The 16,136-nt window shown below is 38.4% G+C and overlaps 1 protein-coding gene across 8 annotated transcripts in view; it reads left to right on the top strand.

The window, feature by feature from the left end:
- The window catches only part of megf11 (multiple EGF-like-domains 11), a 107,804-nt gene that overhangs the window by 73,094 nt on the left and 18,574 nt on the right, over window positions 1-16,136 (top strand). For all 8 annotated transcript variants that reach the window (XM_017305510.1, XM_008412216.2, XM_008412213.2 and 5 more), the window contains 3 exons: window positions 6,748-6,868; window positions 13,884-14,047; window positions 14,164-14,266. In XM_017305510.1, the coding sequence (XP_017160999.1) occupies window positions 6,748-6,868; window positions 13,884-14,047; window positions 14,164-14,266 (388 nt within the window). The remainder of the gene's footprint in view (window positions 1-6,747; window positions 6,869-13,883; window positions 14,048-14,163; window positions 14,267-16,136) is intronic.

Here is a 16,136-nt window from a genome sequence, read left to right as displayed (position 1 = left end):
TATATAGTACTCATTAAACGCTTTTTATTTATGTCACAGTTAAAGAGATGGACATAATTCTGTTTAATGCACTTTTTGTACTTAAACAACTACAACCTGACTCAAAAACAGGCGCCAATTGGCCCTTTTCCCTGGACTTGATTGCTTTAATTTTGCATCTTCAGAATTTACTGAAATCTGAATTTCTGCACAGTCCAGAAATATAGCAAAACCATTGCCAAAACTGGAAGAGATTGCACAGGTTTGTAAATTCCTTTCCAAATTTGTTCCTTGAGCTGAGTTTTTTTTTAAATACCCAAGGTAACACAATTTGACTCACAAAAAATATTTAACAACCAAATTGGTTATTCCTAACAAAGTACTTGCTTAAAACTTGAAAAATAGTAGCTAATCAGCTTTCTTTCTTTTTTTCCAATAATCCGGAAAAATGCTTCATCACAACCTCTTTAAAACATTAAAAAAAGTTTTGCTAGGCAGGAAAGAGGATCTCCCATTGCATGCCCTAAAGTGTTATCCTTGTACTTTGTAAGTTTTACTTCTGAAGGTTCTAAGTTTAATTTATGTTGCATGTTATTTGTGGCTACTGTGAAAAAAAGTAATTGAGACAGAAATATTTTGGAAGTGGTCCCAGTTTTTTCTTTAGGAGCTTTTTATATACAGACTATTAAAATCAAGGTGAAAGTATTTTTTTGGTGTTATTATAGATATGCTTTGTTGCACCGCTGGACATGGGTCCACTATAATTCAGTCTCAATTGCGACCCTGTGCGAGTAGTTGTGTAATTTTACAAATAGGACTGAATTTATGAAGGGTCAAAGAAACAAGAACAGAGCAAGCTTCAATCTATGTTTTTGTACCTTGAAAGGAAAAGTTAATCTTTGGTCAGTTCTGTTTTTAGTCCTTTTTTCCTGCAGCCATATTGCCTCCTTTTTACAACTGTCAAATTAGTTGAGTAACTCCAATCAGTTTCGCCATTGTATTTTGTGTTTTGCAATCTGAAGTTACGGAGCAACAGAGACCAGGAGAGTACACGTCTGCCAATGTTACATTTCAGTGGAAATTGCCTGTGTCTTACAGCGAGCCTCTGTGGTGAATTGAGCTACCGAGCGGGGCTCCAGACTGTGTCTTAATTTGCTCCACCTGTTCACTGTGGCGGCTGCTGGGAAGGGCTGCCAGATCCATTAAACAGACCTAGAGGGCAGAAGCTGGATAGAAAAGGAGGCAGTCAGATGGGAACAGACACAGCTCATATGGAGAATTTGTGTGTTTATGTGCGGGGAGAGGGGAGGTGAATGTTCATTGTGGTTTTTTTTTATGTACTTTTAACAAAGCTGCTGCTCTGCAAACCATTGAAACATATTGTTGTGCATTTAAAGGTCCGTAGCTGCTGCCCGTTTGCGTCATATTCATGGTACAGGCTTATTATGAGGTGGACTTGTTAAAACGTGGCTGATGATGGTGTTGAGGCTATGATTGCCAGACAAGTCACTTCCTCTGGGGATCGCTTATAAGACTAAGCCTCCCCACTGCATTTTTTTTTTTTGTTCTGGAGTCCCATCGGGGGGCAAACCAAGCAAAGTGTTGGAACAGACTGAGCACCGGCACGCTTGATTTAGTCCTGGTAATTGGACATGCTCTTTTTGGCTCAGACAAAGTGATTACATGTTACCTATTCAGGCACTGTCCCTTACAATCTGCAGCACGGGCTGCAGTGTAACATGCAGTTTCTACGTGCGCTGTCCTCACTTGAAACGGGAACGCTTCAGGAATCTATTCAAGTTTTCCTTTTGTAAATGGAGAAACTAAATCTCATTCCCGACTCATCGTGGTTTCCTCTCTGTTGTGCTGCAATGAATTTACTCTGGATTCACACGTCCAGCAGGTAGATGCACCTCTAAGGAGTGAAACTGATTGGTAATTAGTGGTGCCATTTGCATCAGGTCTCGGTGGATAAAAGCCTAATCAATGTTGTGTCAGGTAAAGGCTTTCTGAAAAAGAAGTACTCCAATTACATTAAGATACTAATAGGTACAAATTTACTGCTGTGGCTAAGGGCAATCTAGGTGTGTTTCTGCTGCAAGAACCTTTCCCAGAGGCCAGGATAGTTTTCCGGTGACATTCTTTTACCCTTTTTCTTTCCACTGCAGGAACCATGGCCAAATCGGATTATCAGCGTAGAAATCAGCCTCAAAACACGGCGCTGGTAGGGAGGTAGTACTTTTTGAACCAAAGCTGGAGTTCTGTCATGCTGTGGACTAAACATCTCTCTGAGTTTCAGTATTCCCATAATTTTGTTTCAGTCATCTCTACAGTTCACATTTTCTGTCAACTTTAAATTATAAAACAAGAGTAAACAATATTTTTTGTTTGCATTAACCAAATTGAAACCCAGCAATTCAAATGAAATGTGAGTGTATTTACGGAGTATATTTCAAATACATTTATAAAATCAAAAAATATTAGTGGAAATATTGATTTAACTAAATAAATAAATAAAGTCTAGGCTTCTGCTTCCAGCCTCCGTGGAGGGATAAAGAGTAAACACTCTAGTCAGAGCAATTTTTAGGGACTTAAACCGATAATGCAAGAAAGCTTTGCCGCATTTATTTTCTGAAGTACAAATTAAAACAGTCACTACTTTGCAGAATTGTTTATCATCAACCGATTTTAAGTTTAAGAAACGGTGGGCTGTAAGTGTTCTGTTATCTTTCCCCTGTGTTTAGTTTCAAAAACTTTACTCATTAAAATGTGTTGATGTCATAAAATGCCTTTAAGTTAGATGTGATTTTAATTCTGTTTTAGATTGCACCTGCTGTGAAATAACTATACTATGGCTAAAACTAAGCTGTAAGCCTCAACGGAGCTTTTTCTTCTCCTCTCATTTCACATAAAGACAAATTTCTGCATTGCAAAAAAAAACCAAACAAAAAAAAACTTTAAATAGCTACAAGCTTCACTGTAAAGCTGACGTCATGTTGTTTCCTAATCAAATCTATCAAGTCGTGTCACATCTTTGATGCATTCCCAGATTAAATAGTGTGTAATTAAGGGTTGGTTCAAGAGTTGAAATTCTAGATATTTAACTGCGTAAGGACAGATATGTTATATTGGCTATAATTTCTGTGTTGCTGTGGATATTTTCAAACTTAAAGATCAGCTGACCGTCTAGAACAAAATTTTCCTCCTCATTTGGTACTTTCAAGGTGTCAGACAAAGTCACAATGTTGGTCATGCCGTTAGTATAACTTTTACTTTGAAGCACCCAAAATCCCAAGGGGAAGTCGATGCATTTGCATGGTTCAGTGTTAGAATAAGCTATATTATCAATGGATCTTTACTAGGATCCAGTGATAATATAGCTTGTATATATTTACATGATTTACATCCTGCGTAATTTCTGCAAAAGAAATGTTCAAAAAGTCATTGGCAGTCTTACTAGGCTTTAGATCAAATTATGTGTGCTAGTAAATGGTAATGGTAAATGGACTGAACTTATATAGCGCTTTATCTGATCATTTTTGACCACTCAAAGCGCTTAACACTAGAGTCACATTCACCCATTCGCACTCACAAACGCTCACACATTTATACACCGATACGCAGCTCGGTAAGCAATTTAGGGTTAAGTGCCTTGCCCAGGGGCACATCGACACGTGGCAGGAGGAAGCTGGAATCGAACCTACAACCTTCCAATCGCAAGACGACTACTCTACCCCGCAGAGCCACAGTCGCCCCCTAGTGTTAAAAGCTGCGCATCTTTCTACAACATTAAAAATCCAGGTTGACCACTAATATTGTGACAGGTGGACAAGGTGTGGAGTAACTACATAAGTTATAAAGTGCCATTGCTTGGGTCTTTGAACATTGGTTATAGTGTTATCACTGATAATCATTGCCTTTTCTGGCAGCCTGACTTTTTTCTCTTTCTCCTGCACAGAGTCAGGAGTCAAATCTGTACAATGAGAGTCTACACAATTTCTCTTTGTGTAAAGTTTGGGGTGACGGCACTTGACTTGAAAACCATAGCAGAGATTAATGCCTCCGTTATTAATGCTGCTCTGGAATATTTTTGCTTTTTCCATCACATTCTGAACTCTTCAGTTGCAGTGGGAAACCTTTGTCCCCAGATCATTCGATCTATAGTAGCAACACTACTGCAGTAGTAATTAGCATAAACAGCACAATTTTGAACTCCACAGTGTAAACACACTCAATTTTGGTCCAGGATCTCATAAAAAGGATTATAGAGGAAAAAGGCCTTTTCTGGTCAAATAGTTGACATTCACCTACTAGTTTTTTCTAAAGGCTCTGGATACTAACTCTAAGCTGTGTTATATAAGGTTTTGCTGCTCTTGTGCCAAAGACTGACAGCCTGCGTGTGTTAATTCAAATTCATACCCCTATCCCTCCCCTCTTTGAACAAATGTGAATCAGTCGACTAATGAGAGTAGTGTCTTTCCACTCTGGAGAACAGGCCAAGTGGTCTGGTGACTGCACCATGAGGGGGAAACCACATGGAATCCATGTGGCCATTTGTGGCTGGGTATCATTTTATCCATGAGTCCAGTCACCAGTAAATTGCCTTTGCTCTGAGGAAGGGCTGAAGCCTAAAACCTCCGCCCCATCCCCCCCTCACCCCCTATCTAACTCCCCCACCTCCCCTCGCCAGCCGCTCAAACTTCTTCACGCTTAACAACTGCAACGGAACTGCTATTGTTAGCAGTCTCGAAGCTGTCACTTTCAGCAGAACAAAGGTTATTGCAACCGATTGATAAAAATTTCATTCACAGACAGACGCTTTTATGTGGTGTACGGAGGGAGCGACTTTATAAGATGTGTGTTCTGCCCCTGGCGTCCACTGGCACATCTCCTCCTGCCTCCTGTTTAAGCTGAGTTCAAAATGATAATGAGAGCGGTGAGCAGCCAGCAGTCCCCCAGCACTCTGGTGAGCAAAGCAAGATCCACTCAGGACTCCTCTGGGCCTCTAATTGGAACTCTAAATCATTGTGTCACCTGTCACTCAATGCATGGTTTTGAAAGGGAGACTGTGGGAGCCTGTACAGTGGCTGTGATCTCCAGCTGAGGGAGGGACGAGACTAGTTGAGGTGGGCTGCTCTCAGCCTGTAAAGCAGAAAAGAAAAACTCTAATGGAGCTTGCAGAGGACATAGAATGAGCACTTTATGTCCTTTACCAAATCATTTCTCTAATGCAAGAACAAGAAACTTAAGGATATTAGTGCTGATCTTTTATTGGTGTTCTCATTAATAGAAGAGTGAGTCCTGCCAGCAGTGTGTCACAGATAAGTATAAGATTATGTTCTCCCTCTAGTGGAATCTAGGTGTTTGGCTTTGTGTCCATTGTTTCCTATTTTCACTGCGGGCCAAAATCTCTTGCATTGACATTCTCACCACTCGTAACACCCAAGGTGTCCCTAATGAAGAGGTAGACAGTTTTGCTTTCTCCTTTCCACTTCAGGTCATCACTGTAAGTTTTACGATGTGCACTTTGGACACGGGGGATACTAGGCAAATAAAAAAAGAAACGAGAAAAGAAAATCTAATAATAGGTTTTTCACAATTACTTGGGGGAAAGTTTGTTTTTTTTTTCCTTTGACTTTTCATGAACGATTACGAATTAGTGTAATTTTTGCTTTGTGCTTATTTAGTCACTCTTTTTCCAAGTCAAGCATTTCAAGTTCGTTACCTCAAAATAAAATTCTACATATAGAGACGCAGGTATGGAATGTGTTATTTGGAGCATGTCAAAAAATACAAAAGATTGGCATCCAAAAAGTTACTGTTGCATGTGCAAATTATGTTAATTCTATATCTTTCATGATTTAGTAAAAAAAAAAAAAAATTAGAAGACAAAATGATCCTCCAACCAAACCTTCTCATCCAACATCAGGGTCTAACCGTACACAAGCACTTCTGGAAGAATGGCCAAAACTTTCCTTAAGCACACTTGTCAAACTAGTGCAATCCCTTTCCAGAAGAGTTGAAGCTGTTATAGCTGCATGGGATGCCGCCTTCTGTTTATATCTTACTGCATTTCAATAACCAGAAAACGTTTTAAGTACTAATATTTGCTTTATTGCAACATACAAAAGCTGTTTACATCCTGGTGATCTCTTGATTTGGTTTGGGTCAATTACAGCGTGTGGCGTATTAAACATTTCTTTGGAGAGTGGATGTCAGGAGGTACGCTGTATCCTCCACTGGTCATGGCACAAGACAAAGACGGCAACTTATGTGACAGGAACTGTACTGAGAACAGAACTAGTTGTACTAATGAAGTGAAGAGGGGAAGATTGAAGATTTAATCATTGCTTGCCTGCTGAGGGATGGATGAGAAGTGTGGATTCCCAGGCCTTTGGAGTCTTGCCAGGCTCACAGTTGAAAAGCGATGAGACTTGTATAAAGAGAGATGCGGGGAAAAATTGAGAGGTGGGGTGAAGTAGGAAAGCAAAAAGCATGGCTGGGGGAAGGTGCTGTCAGAATATATTGAGTGGGTAATTGGAAGCTTAAAAATTATTGCTTGCAAGTGATCAAGTGTGGTCTTTCCCTTTTACCTTTACTTTAAATTTACAGTTGGCTTGTTCATTTTCTTGGCACATAATACGGTATGATCAGCCTGGGTAAACAGTTAACCCAGGTAACCCTCTTTGTCCTGCTGTCTCTAACTGTTTATAATAATTTATTTATTTTTTACCTGAATGACCTGAATTAGCATTATTTCCTCCACAGGGTGAGGACTGTGCTACAGTGTGTCCACCTGGTCTATTTGGGCCAAGCTGCATGTCCACCTGCTCCTGTCACAACCAAGCATCTTGCTCTCCGGTCGACGGCTCCTGTATCTGCAGAGAAGGTAGAGAACAATAACCTTTTGATTGATGACGTTAACAAGCTCTGTTTTGATTTAAAAGACGCTTCACTAACTTTTAAACTTCATCTCAGGTTTACTAGTCAAATTAATAAACATTCACACACAAAGCATTTTATGTGCAAAGACTGAATCCTAGAGCAATTAGTTGTTTTCTTGAGAGAAAATCTCATACATTTGCCATTCCCACACTCATATTTTAATAAATAAGCTTTAACTCCTGGTTTTGAATGATGCAATACTTAAGCCTGTGTTGTCTAATGCTAATTTCCAGCTCCCCCAACTCTATGTGTTTCTCCCCTACTCCCGCACACATTATTCAGTAAAATGGGTCAGCACATCAGCTCTTCATCAGGCTGTAGCCCATTCATGTCAGCCAGGTGTGTTTAAGTGTGGAAATGTAATACATGAAGAACTGGAAGGGAAACTACTGCTGTAAGTTACATTTTCCTAGAAACAAAATCATAAATTATAAAAAAAGGCCTGACTTATTTAGCTGAAGGGTCTTGAAGACATACAATATTTTAGAATTGTCAACAGCCTAATTATATAACGTCTAGGATTTTCAGGTTAGGATTCCATTAACGACATCACTTCATAATAATGCAGTGGCAGTGGAAAGGGATCACACCACTTTCACTTTTTCACATTTAGTTTCATTACAAATAAATCTAACATAGCACCATTATACTTTCTGCTTCACAGATAGATTACAAAGTAGCTACTTAATAAGTGAGTGGAGATAGACGATAAATGGCTGATAAATGTCAGCAAAGGTGTTCTCAGTGTTATAATTGATAATTGAATACTTAATCAGTCTGTGGACCATACTTAAGACTAATGACGATTTAATAATTATTAAACTATTAATAATTCTTAAATTATCTGGTATGTGAAGAAAACATACCAGGACAGATACTCCACTGACATATATTTATTTATTTATTTTATCTTACTGGTCAAAAGACCATCCTCTTTGTCAGCACAACTTATAAAAGGGTGCATTTCATCATATTTTGGTGCTAGAAGACTTACAAATCTTGACAGTACTCGCATTAATAATTGACAAACAGCCTTTTCACTGTTTTATTGAAGCACATTGATAAATTTATAACACACTTTTTTGACACAACAATGGACTTTATAGATTTTCCTTTCTAAAACAGAATCTGCACTAGCGTATTGTGGATTGATGATGTATCAAATGGAACAGTAGAGCATGACAGCCTATATTATTGTAGCCGATGACAACAATCAAGCTGTTTAGTCAACAAGAATATGCCAAATCAATGAGTCACACCGACAGCTAGCATGAAGGGCCACGTCAGAAACAAGGTCTTGTTTCTAGAAATCATCCTGCTGTCCATCATTATAATAGTCTTGAGTTTATATTATATTTTAGTAAATTTATTAGCTAATGTTTTATCTGCTATATTCATGAAATTTTAGTTGCGTTTAAATGGTATTTTACAAATGTAGCTATGCTCAATGCATTTATCCATTTTAGATAATGTTATGTATTTATTTAGCCTTTATCTAACCAGAAAGTTGCCACTGAGCTAAAAGTCTATTTTTGAAGGCAGACTTGAAATTTAAGTTAAAACTTAATCATTTACGATATTGGAGTGTGACCGCACTGCACAATCATAGCACACAACAGGGAGACCTCATTTCTGCAATCTGTTACTTTTATTGTCTTTATTTTTAAATATTGTTCATTTATGTTAATAATTGAAAACAAAAGCAAAACAAAAACGCACATTAAGAAAAGCACAGCATTAAAACAGACCACACATAAGAAATGGCGCTGAATACTTTCCTTGTGATCCAGTTAATTTCTTCCACTTCCAGCAGCACACATTGGAGCCAAGCACCAAAACATCAGACCGATACTCAAGGAAGAACTGCTTTAACAGATGTCATATTTTGTTAGAGAAAGCACTTGCTGGAGGAAACTTATTTTTAAAGTTAAAAATAACTACAGTAGAATGTGGCTGGAAACGTTGTTAAATCATCAATATTAATGGCACAATGAGTCTTGTAACGACTGTTCCCAGTGAATACTAACACAGGATGGAAAACAGCAAAGCAAAAATGAGATTATAAAGTGTAAAAAAGTCTGCCAGACACAAAAACGAATTTACAACAGCTGACACAGTATTGTAATGCAGATACAAGCAGATCACTGACACGTTAGAACAGCAGTCTGTTAACACACTCTGTTTTGTTACAGAAAGTGTGATGATTTTTTTTTTATTGCAAAGTACTACTTCTTAGGTTGAAAAACAATATAAAAAGGAACTTTGCTAAATAACCATAATTATTATACACCATATGTCATATAATGAGTGTTTCAAATGAACTGAAAGATCGGTTAAAAAACAGCAGTGCAGGTCAGAATAAGAGGTTTCACCCAGCTGAGAAAATTACTTGGAACAATATTACTCACCCTTCAACAAAGGAAGCAATAATAAAGTTAATCACCTATTTGTCATTTTACCAGCCATACTTTGGCTTTCATAACACCCAAGCAATTTAGATGGCGACGAGCTGAAATGTCTCTTATCCAGAAGGACGTTATGCAAAGAGTTTAGTTTGCTTAACACCAGAGCTTGTTTCTTTACAAACTAGTCTTCTACTAATTCAGCATCTCTGACTAAAAACTCAGTGGCTCTTGCTGTTCCGTTTATATTTGTAACAATGTCAGCAGACTTCCAAGCACACCTGGTACCAAATCTCCCTTCTCTGGAATTTTAATCATGGAAACTGAGCATTTAAGAGCGACTGAGTTCCCAGTTAATTAGATGCTAGGACTCGGTTGCTATGGAAAATTATATCCCGTGGTCATAACATTGTCATCTTACTCGTTATGTGTGGTATTTACATACTTATCAACTTCATCGTGTATTCATCAACATTGAACTGAATATTATTATCACGAGCTACAAACACAACACTATTGAAAAGAAAAACGTGAGAAAATGACATGTCCCTTAAATATCATTGACATTTGGTCAAAAGACGGTTTCATAAAGATTTTTGCTCTTCACCTTATCATTTATACAGTACTTTTTACCACCATCATATGTGCACCATACGATAATGTTAACTTTCCTAAAATCTTCCAGTCACCTTTAAATATGTTTGACAGCTTTTAAGTTCTAAATGTTAAAATTATTGTTGACATTCTACATATTTTATGCCAGTACTTTGTTTTAGAAGGGTACATTTAAAATAAATGGAGATGCATAGATGTGTGCAGTCTTGCAACTGTATTGCATAAAGTGCAAGCATCTATAATGTAGATATGATTTTAAAAACCCGGCAAATACTGTGGCATACCTGTTGTTCAGTGACATTTTAGGAATGCAGCACAGAAGCCATATGCAACTTTAAATGTTACAGTATCATTTCTTAAACAGTATGATTGAAAAATGAAATATGTGAATGAAATGTCTCCCTCTCAATGTTGCGTGGCCCGACCCTGTTTGGTTGTAAGACTGGATTAATATTAGTAAGATCCTCTTGTATTGTTGTGAGGTTTTGTTGGTACCGTGATGATCTTCTGTAAATTATTACCACTTTATTCTGAGTTTTAACCTTTATTCTTGAATAAACAATTTTCAGAAAGATGATGGTCACAGAGCAAAAATCAATTGTTTGATAAGAATGGAAATAATATGAAGTCACTAAATCTAAGCCCAGTTTAACATTTTTGAGAGGTAGCTGATCACTGTCATCAATCGCTTAATGAACTAATACTTTTGTAAGACTTATATTCATCTCTCCAGTAGTCTCAGGGATTTTAAAAATGAGTGCCTGAGCACATTGGAACAGTTCTGGCAGGCCATAGTGGCCCAACATAGGTTGGTATCTGTCTCTGATAAACATATCTTGCCCACTGTGATGAGAGTTTCTGCATCACATGTCACCATAATTTTGATATATCTTTAGATTTCAAATCCATTCATCCATCTATCTATTTTCTTTACCCACTTAATTCTTGCAAGGGGGCTGGTGCCTCTCCACAGCAGTCAACAAGTGAGATCTGGGGTAAACCTTGGACAGTTCACCAATATATCAAGTGGAAATACTAACAAACAACACACACTCAAATGTGCTATCAAAGAACAAAAATCTGAAATGCATGCTGTTGATGGTGGGAACAAGCTAGTAGGGAATATTTTTTTCTTGAGTTCTCTTATCTGTAACTTCACCGTCTTTAAGCTGCAAAATACCATCCATCCATCCATTTTCTGAACACCCTTGTCCCTTAGTGGAGTCGGGAGGGTTGCTGGTGCCCATCTCCAGCTAACGTTCCGGGCGAGAGGCAGGGTACACCCTGGACAGGTTGCCAGTCTGTCGCAGGGCAACACAGAGACACACAGGACACACAACCATGCACACACACACTCACACCTAGGGGCAATTTGGAGAGGCCAATTAACCTGACAGTCATGTTTTTGGACTGTGGGAGGAAACCGGAGTACCCGGAGAAAACCCACCATGCACAGGGAGAACATGCAAACTCCATGCAGAAAGACCGGGGCCCGGAATCGAACCCAGAACCTTTGTGCTGCAAGGCAACAGCTCTATCAACTGCGCCACTGTGCAGCCCTCTGCAAAATACCAATGAAATAAAAAGAAAATGTATTCAAATTCAAATGTTTACATAATGGTTACTGTGTCTTTAATTAATTTGCTTAAGGGTTTTGGCCTCAGTTGCCATAGAATCTATGATAAAAATGGACAAATGGCCAAAAGCCAAACATGGTATCCATCAAAAAAAAAAAAGATTATAAAGCCATGCACATGCACACTAGAAAGCATTTACCGCTTTATAAATCACTGCTATACTTCAACATTTCTATACAAGGTTTTACCTCATGTTCTGTTCACATTCAACCATAAATGGTCAATGCAAAATGCACCATGAATATTAAGGTGTATGTAAATGCGCCCACTGAGCCATGTTTTTTCATGGTCACCAATGGCAACCACTGAGAAAAGATTAAAGAAGAGCTATTTCACCCAGGCAGAAATCAATGTGTTGATGAATAAGGTGCGGTTTTGGTTGCCGTGACGTGACAAATTAAAGGAACACACTGCCACCAGCATTTTAGGAGGCCGATGGCATGCTCAATAGTTGCGTGCCCGCGGGAGTGAGCGGTATTAATGCTCACTTCCTCTGCATTCTGGAGGTCTGGAAAAGGGGTTGGGATCCAACGCCTGAGGGGATAGCACTGTCCCCTACAGCCTATAGCGGAAGACAGCATCAGTATGCCAGGCCAGAATCTTTTTACTTTCCTTCCTAATTGTCCCATTTGCAAAGTCTTCCAGCAGTGCCAACGCATCCATCGCACAGATTTACACAAGTTTCACCACTGTCTTTATATATTTACAACAATCAGTCTGATCCCTTCACACCTTTCACACCTTTTCTGTATTAATCTGTCAGTTATCACCCTGATGATCATCCAGGAGAGGAATACGATGGAGAAAAATCATTGATGAAATGTTGTGTGGACTTTGAGTTACGATTTAAGTTGGCTTACAGGTCTTTTTTAATTTGAAAGGCCTATTATTTTGTTTTAGCTATGCCTCACCAGCAGAAACATAAATAACACTGCTGTTTTGAATGCTTATGATAAAGTTGATCTATGATTAATATTTGATATGGAGTGAAATTAAATGTCTGCAAGGAATCATGATGCAGTGTGGCTTCCATTCCCCACCTCACCATCTGCATCGCCAGTTTGCCCCGTCTCTGAAATGAGTGTATGTGTGGATTAGAGTTTGTGTGAGGGACTGCACATTCTCCTGTCAAGTTATTTATTTATTTATTTTTTTACAGATCTTAAACTTTGCATGTTAAGTGATATATGACAGATTGAGGTCCCGTTTTGTGCATACACAATATTTAAAATTGAGACCCTTGATTATTTTTGTTGTGGCAAGCTTCTGATAATTCCCAACATTTAAGATAAATAGATGCATGTATTCTAAAGCCAAACCTGAAATACACTGCTGTAATATATGACATCATGAAAAGGTCCCACTTTCATCTGTTCAGACAGTTGTATGCAAATGTAAACAGCATATTGTTCATACTGTTCAAATGAGTTCTGTGTCCCAGACATGACCACGTTTTGGTGCAAAATGTTAGTATAAACCCCAGATCAAAAGTAGACTCCCTTTAAAAGGTGCTTCTTAAAATTGGTAAGAAAGTGTTAATATTCACTGTAAAGCAAGTTGTTCACCAGCAGGGCCACTCAATAAGGAAGATGCACATACCCCAAAAGTAATATAAACATGTAAATTGCATTTTGTAAATCCGCCAAGCAACAGACATTTTTGGAAACATGTTCTGATGAAACTAAAACTTGAACTTTTGGCCATAGTGACCACTGACCAGTGCAGTTGGAGTAAAAAAGGAGGAGGCTCCTGAGCCTGCAAACATGATCCCAAGTGTATTATTTAGGGATGGTAACATTATGTTGTTTGGATGTTTTGCTACAGGAAAAATGATACAGCTGCCATATTTAGCAACATATTAAGACAGTCTTTCAAATGGACTATGGCAATAAACATGCAGCCAAATAGAGGCAACAAAGTATTTTTTTTCCAATGTCAAAGTACTGATTTCAGTGGCACAGAAAATTTGTAGGAGTTAAAATATGTGTGAACAATACGGCCAACAAGACTGTTAGGAGGACTGGGCCACAACTCAAGCTATTCTCAAAGCTGTCAGAAGATTAATGACTGACATCCAAAAAGTTCAACCATCAAAAAATCTTTTAAAAAATTAGCTCAGGATTCTGCCATTTAGTCATTATTATTATTATTTTTTTTCTACATTTTTATTCTTATATTTGAGATAAGATACAATAATAAGATTTTGGTTTCTTATTCAAAATCTCTCCACGTTTTTTAAATACGTCTTTAATAAACATATTAAACTCTTTCTTTTTTTTCCTCTTGGATGTCTCTTCTGTTCAAGGCTGGCAGGGTGTGGACTGCTCCATTCCTTGCTCCAGCGGTACGTGGGGTCTGGGCTGTAACCAGACATGCTTATGCAGCAACGGCGCTGCATGTGACCCTGTGGACGGCACCTGTGCTTGTTCTCCTGGCTGGAGAGGGGAGCACTGTCACGAGTCCTGCCCTGTAAGTGCAATTTCTATGAGAAAGCGATACAAATCTTTCCGACTTCTTGTCAACATGTACCAGCTGCAAAGTGTTCTGCTTGAGATCTTTAACGCTGAAGTTGCTGTCGTTGTCAGGACGGCACCTATGGGCTGGACTGCCGTGAGCGGTGCGATTGTAGTCACGCTGATGGCTGCGACCCTGTGAGTGGCTTCTGTCGCTGCTACCCAGGATGGACCGGTCAGTGCTGCTTCCTCACAAGTCAAAAGAAGCTCAAAGTTCATCTGTTAATTAACCTCATTAGCACAATATCATAGACATCAGATGATCCTCAAAGACACAGATCTACACCAACATCAAAAATACAGGAGGATTTTAGAGACCCTGTACATACCCTGTGTCTCTAAGCAGAGTTTTCTTAATATATTGGTTAGTATGCTTTGTTATTTAGCCAGTGCCGTAGAAGGATCAGGGATGTTAAGACTTGAGCTCCAAGTTAATTACGTTTGGCTCCAAGAATTGGTGCTGGCATGCAGACAAGCTTTTATTACAACTAATATTATTTTTTTACAGCCCAGTAGAACAAACTTAGCCAACTTAAGCAAATATTTAGGCCAGTACTCCTTCAAAATCTTCTGGCATTGATGGTGATATTTGTTTAGGGTCCAGACCTATATCAGCCAAGAAACAAGGATGTGAAACAAAGCAGTATTTGTGTACATCTATCACTCCCTGAAAACCTATAGCAATTGCTTTGTCTTTTATTTTTTGTTATTTGTTTTTTTTATTTTTTATATAAAACTCACACTGCAGGATAACTTGAAATAAAAAGAAAAAACTGGCATTTTTCAGTGAAAGCTAAATTCAACCTTTGGATTACTACTAAAGTTGAGGTCTGTGTTTTGACTTGTGACGTCTAAACTGTAACTCGTACTGGGAAAACATTACAGCAGATAAGCAAGGCTCTCCACATTTACTTTTAAAAAAAGGCACTTTTTCTACATCACAACAAAAGCAACATTTTATGGTAAAGTCTCTCACCATAGTGTTTAATTCTTAGTGACATAGAAATAATATTATCTTGAGATGAAGCAAAAGAGGAAATGTGAAAAAATGAGTTATTTGTGAAGAGAGTTTAACTGCAAGCAGAAAATTTTTTGAACAAGTGTCTGTATTTCTATTTTCTGTGTCATACAATTATGTCCAAAACAGTGGCTCATCCTATCACTTTAACATTGTACAGATTTTTATAAGGTTAAGCATTACATTTACTTTAATTAATATAATTCCTTTGCCATTTTCTAACTTTTTAGCTTTAAAATAATTTTCTAAATAGTCATTTAGGATTAAATGCCTTTACATACATTGTGCTGAGTTGCAGAAGATACATGCAGCATGTAAACTGTCTAAGTTGCATGAATGATTCTTTTTTTGTGTCAACAGCCCCTAAATAAAAATCGACAACACAACAACTTTGTTTCAACTTAGTCATCTTTTAAATGTGATCATGGTATAGTAAAGGATTTTTGTTACAAACACATACTTTTATTGATGTACGCAATCTGTGGCTCTCATCATTAAAATAATTTGCACTCTTGGAAAGATCTGTTCAAGGAGATTGTGAATGACAGAGCAAGGGTGAAGAACATGCTGCTCCGAAATGATATGTTGTTTCTGAATGTCAAATACTAATGAAGGTCCCAGTTCTCGAGTCCAGGTAGACAGAGGAAATCAGAGAAGGGGAAAAATTCAGGAGAAAAGGTCAAGCCTGTGAGCCCCCTGCAGCCCACTCCATTCAGCCTCCTGAGCTTCGGGCATTTATTCCAGGAAACAATGTGGGTTTATTAGCTGCGAGAATGAAGACGACAAAATGGGCCTCTCATGCTCTGAATCCTGCACAGGTCGGGACCATCTGTCAGCCTTAATTGAGTCACCAGGGTGCAGGGCTGTGGGCAGTGTGCAGCCCAGTGGGTCACACAAACATGCGCAAGTACACACTTGAACCGCGAAGGAGAGGACTTTGTGGGATTCGATACAGTACAGTCATTTGAGTCAGGGATAGAATAAAATGCCTATTTATGGAAAGTCTAATGCTTTTTATATATATATA

This window comes from Poecilia reticulata, linkage group LG6, assembly GCF_000633615.1.
Source record: "Poecilia reticulata strain Guanapo linkage group LG6, Guppy_female_1.0+MT, whole genome shotgun sequence".
Lineage (NCBI taxonomy): Eukaryota > Metazoa > Chordata > Actinopteri > Cyprinodontiformes > Poeciliidae > Poecilia > Poecilia reticulata.
The sequence above is the reverse complement of the archived record's forward strand: the minus strand, read 5'-3'. Positions and strand labels throughout refer to the sequence as shown.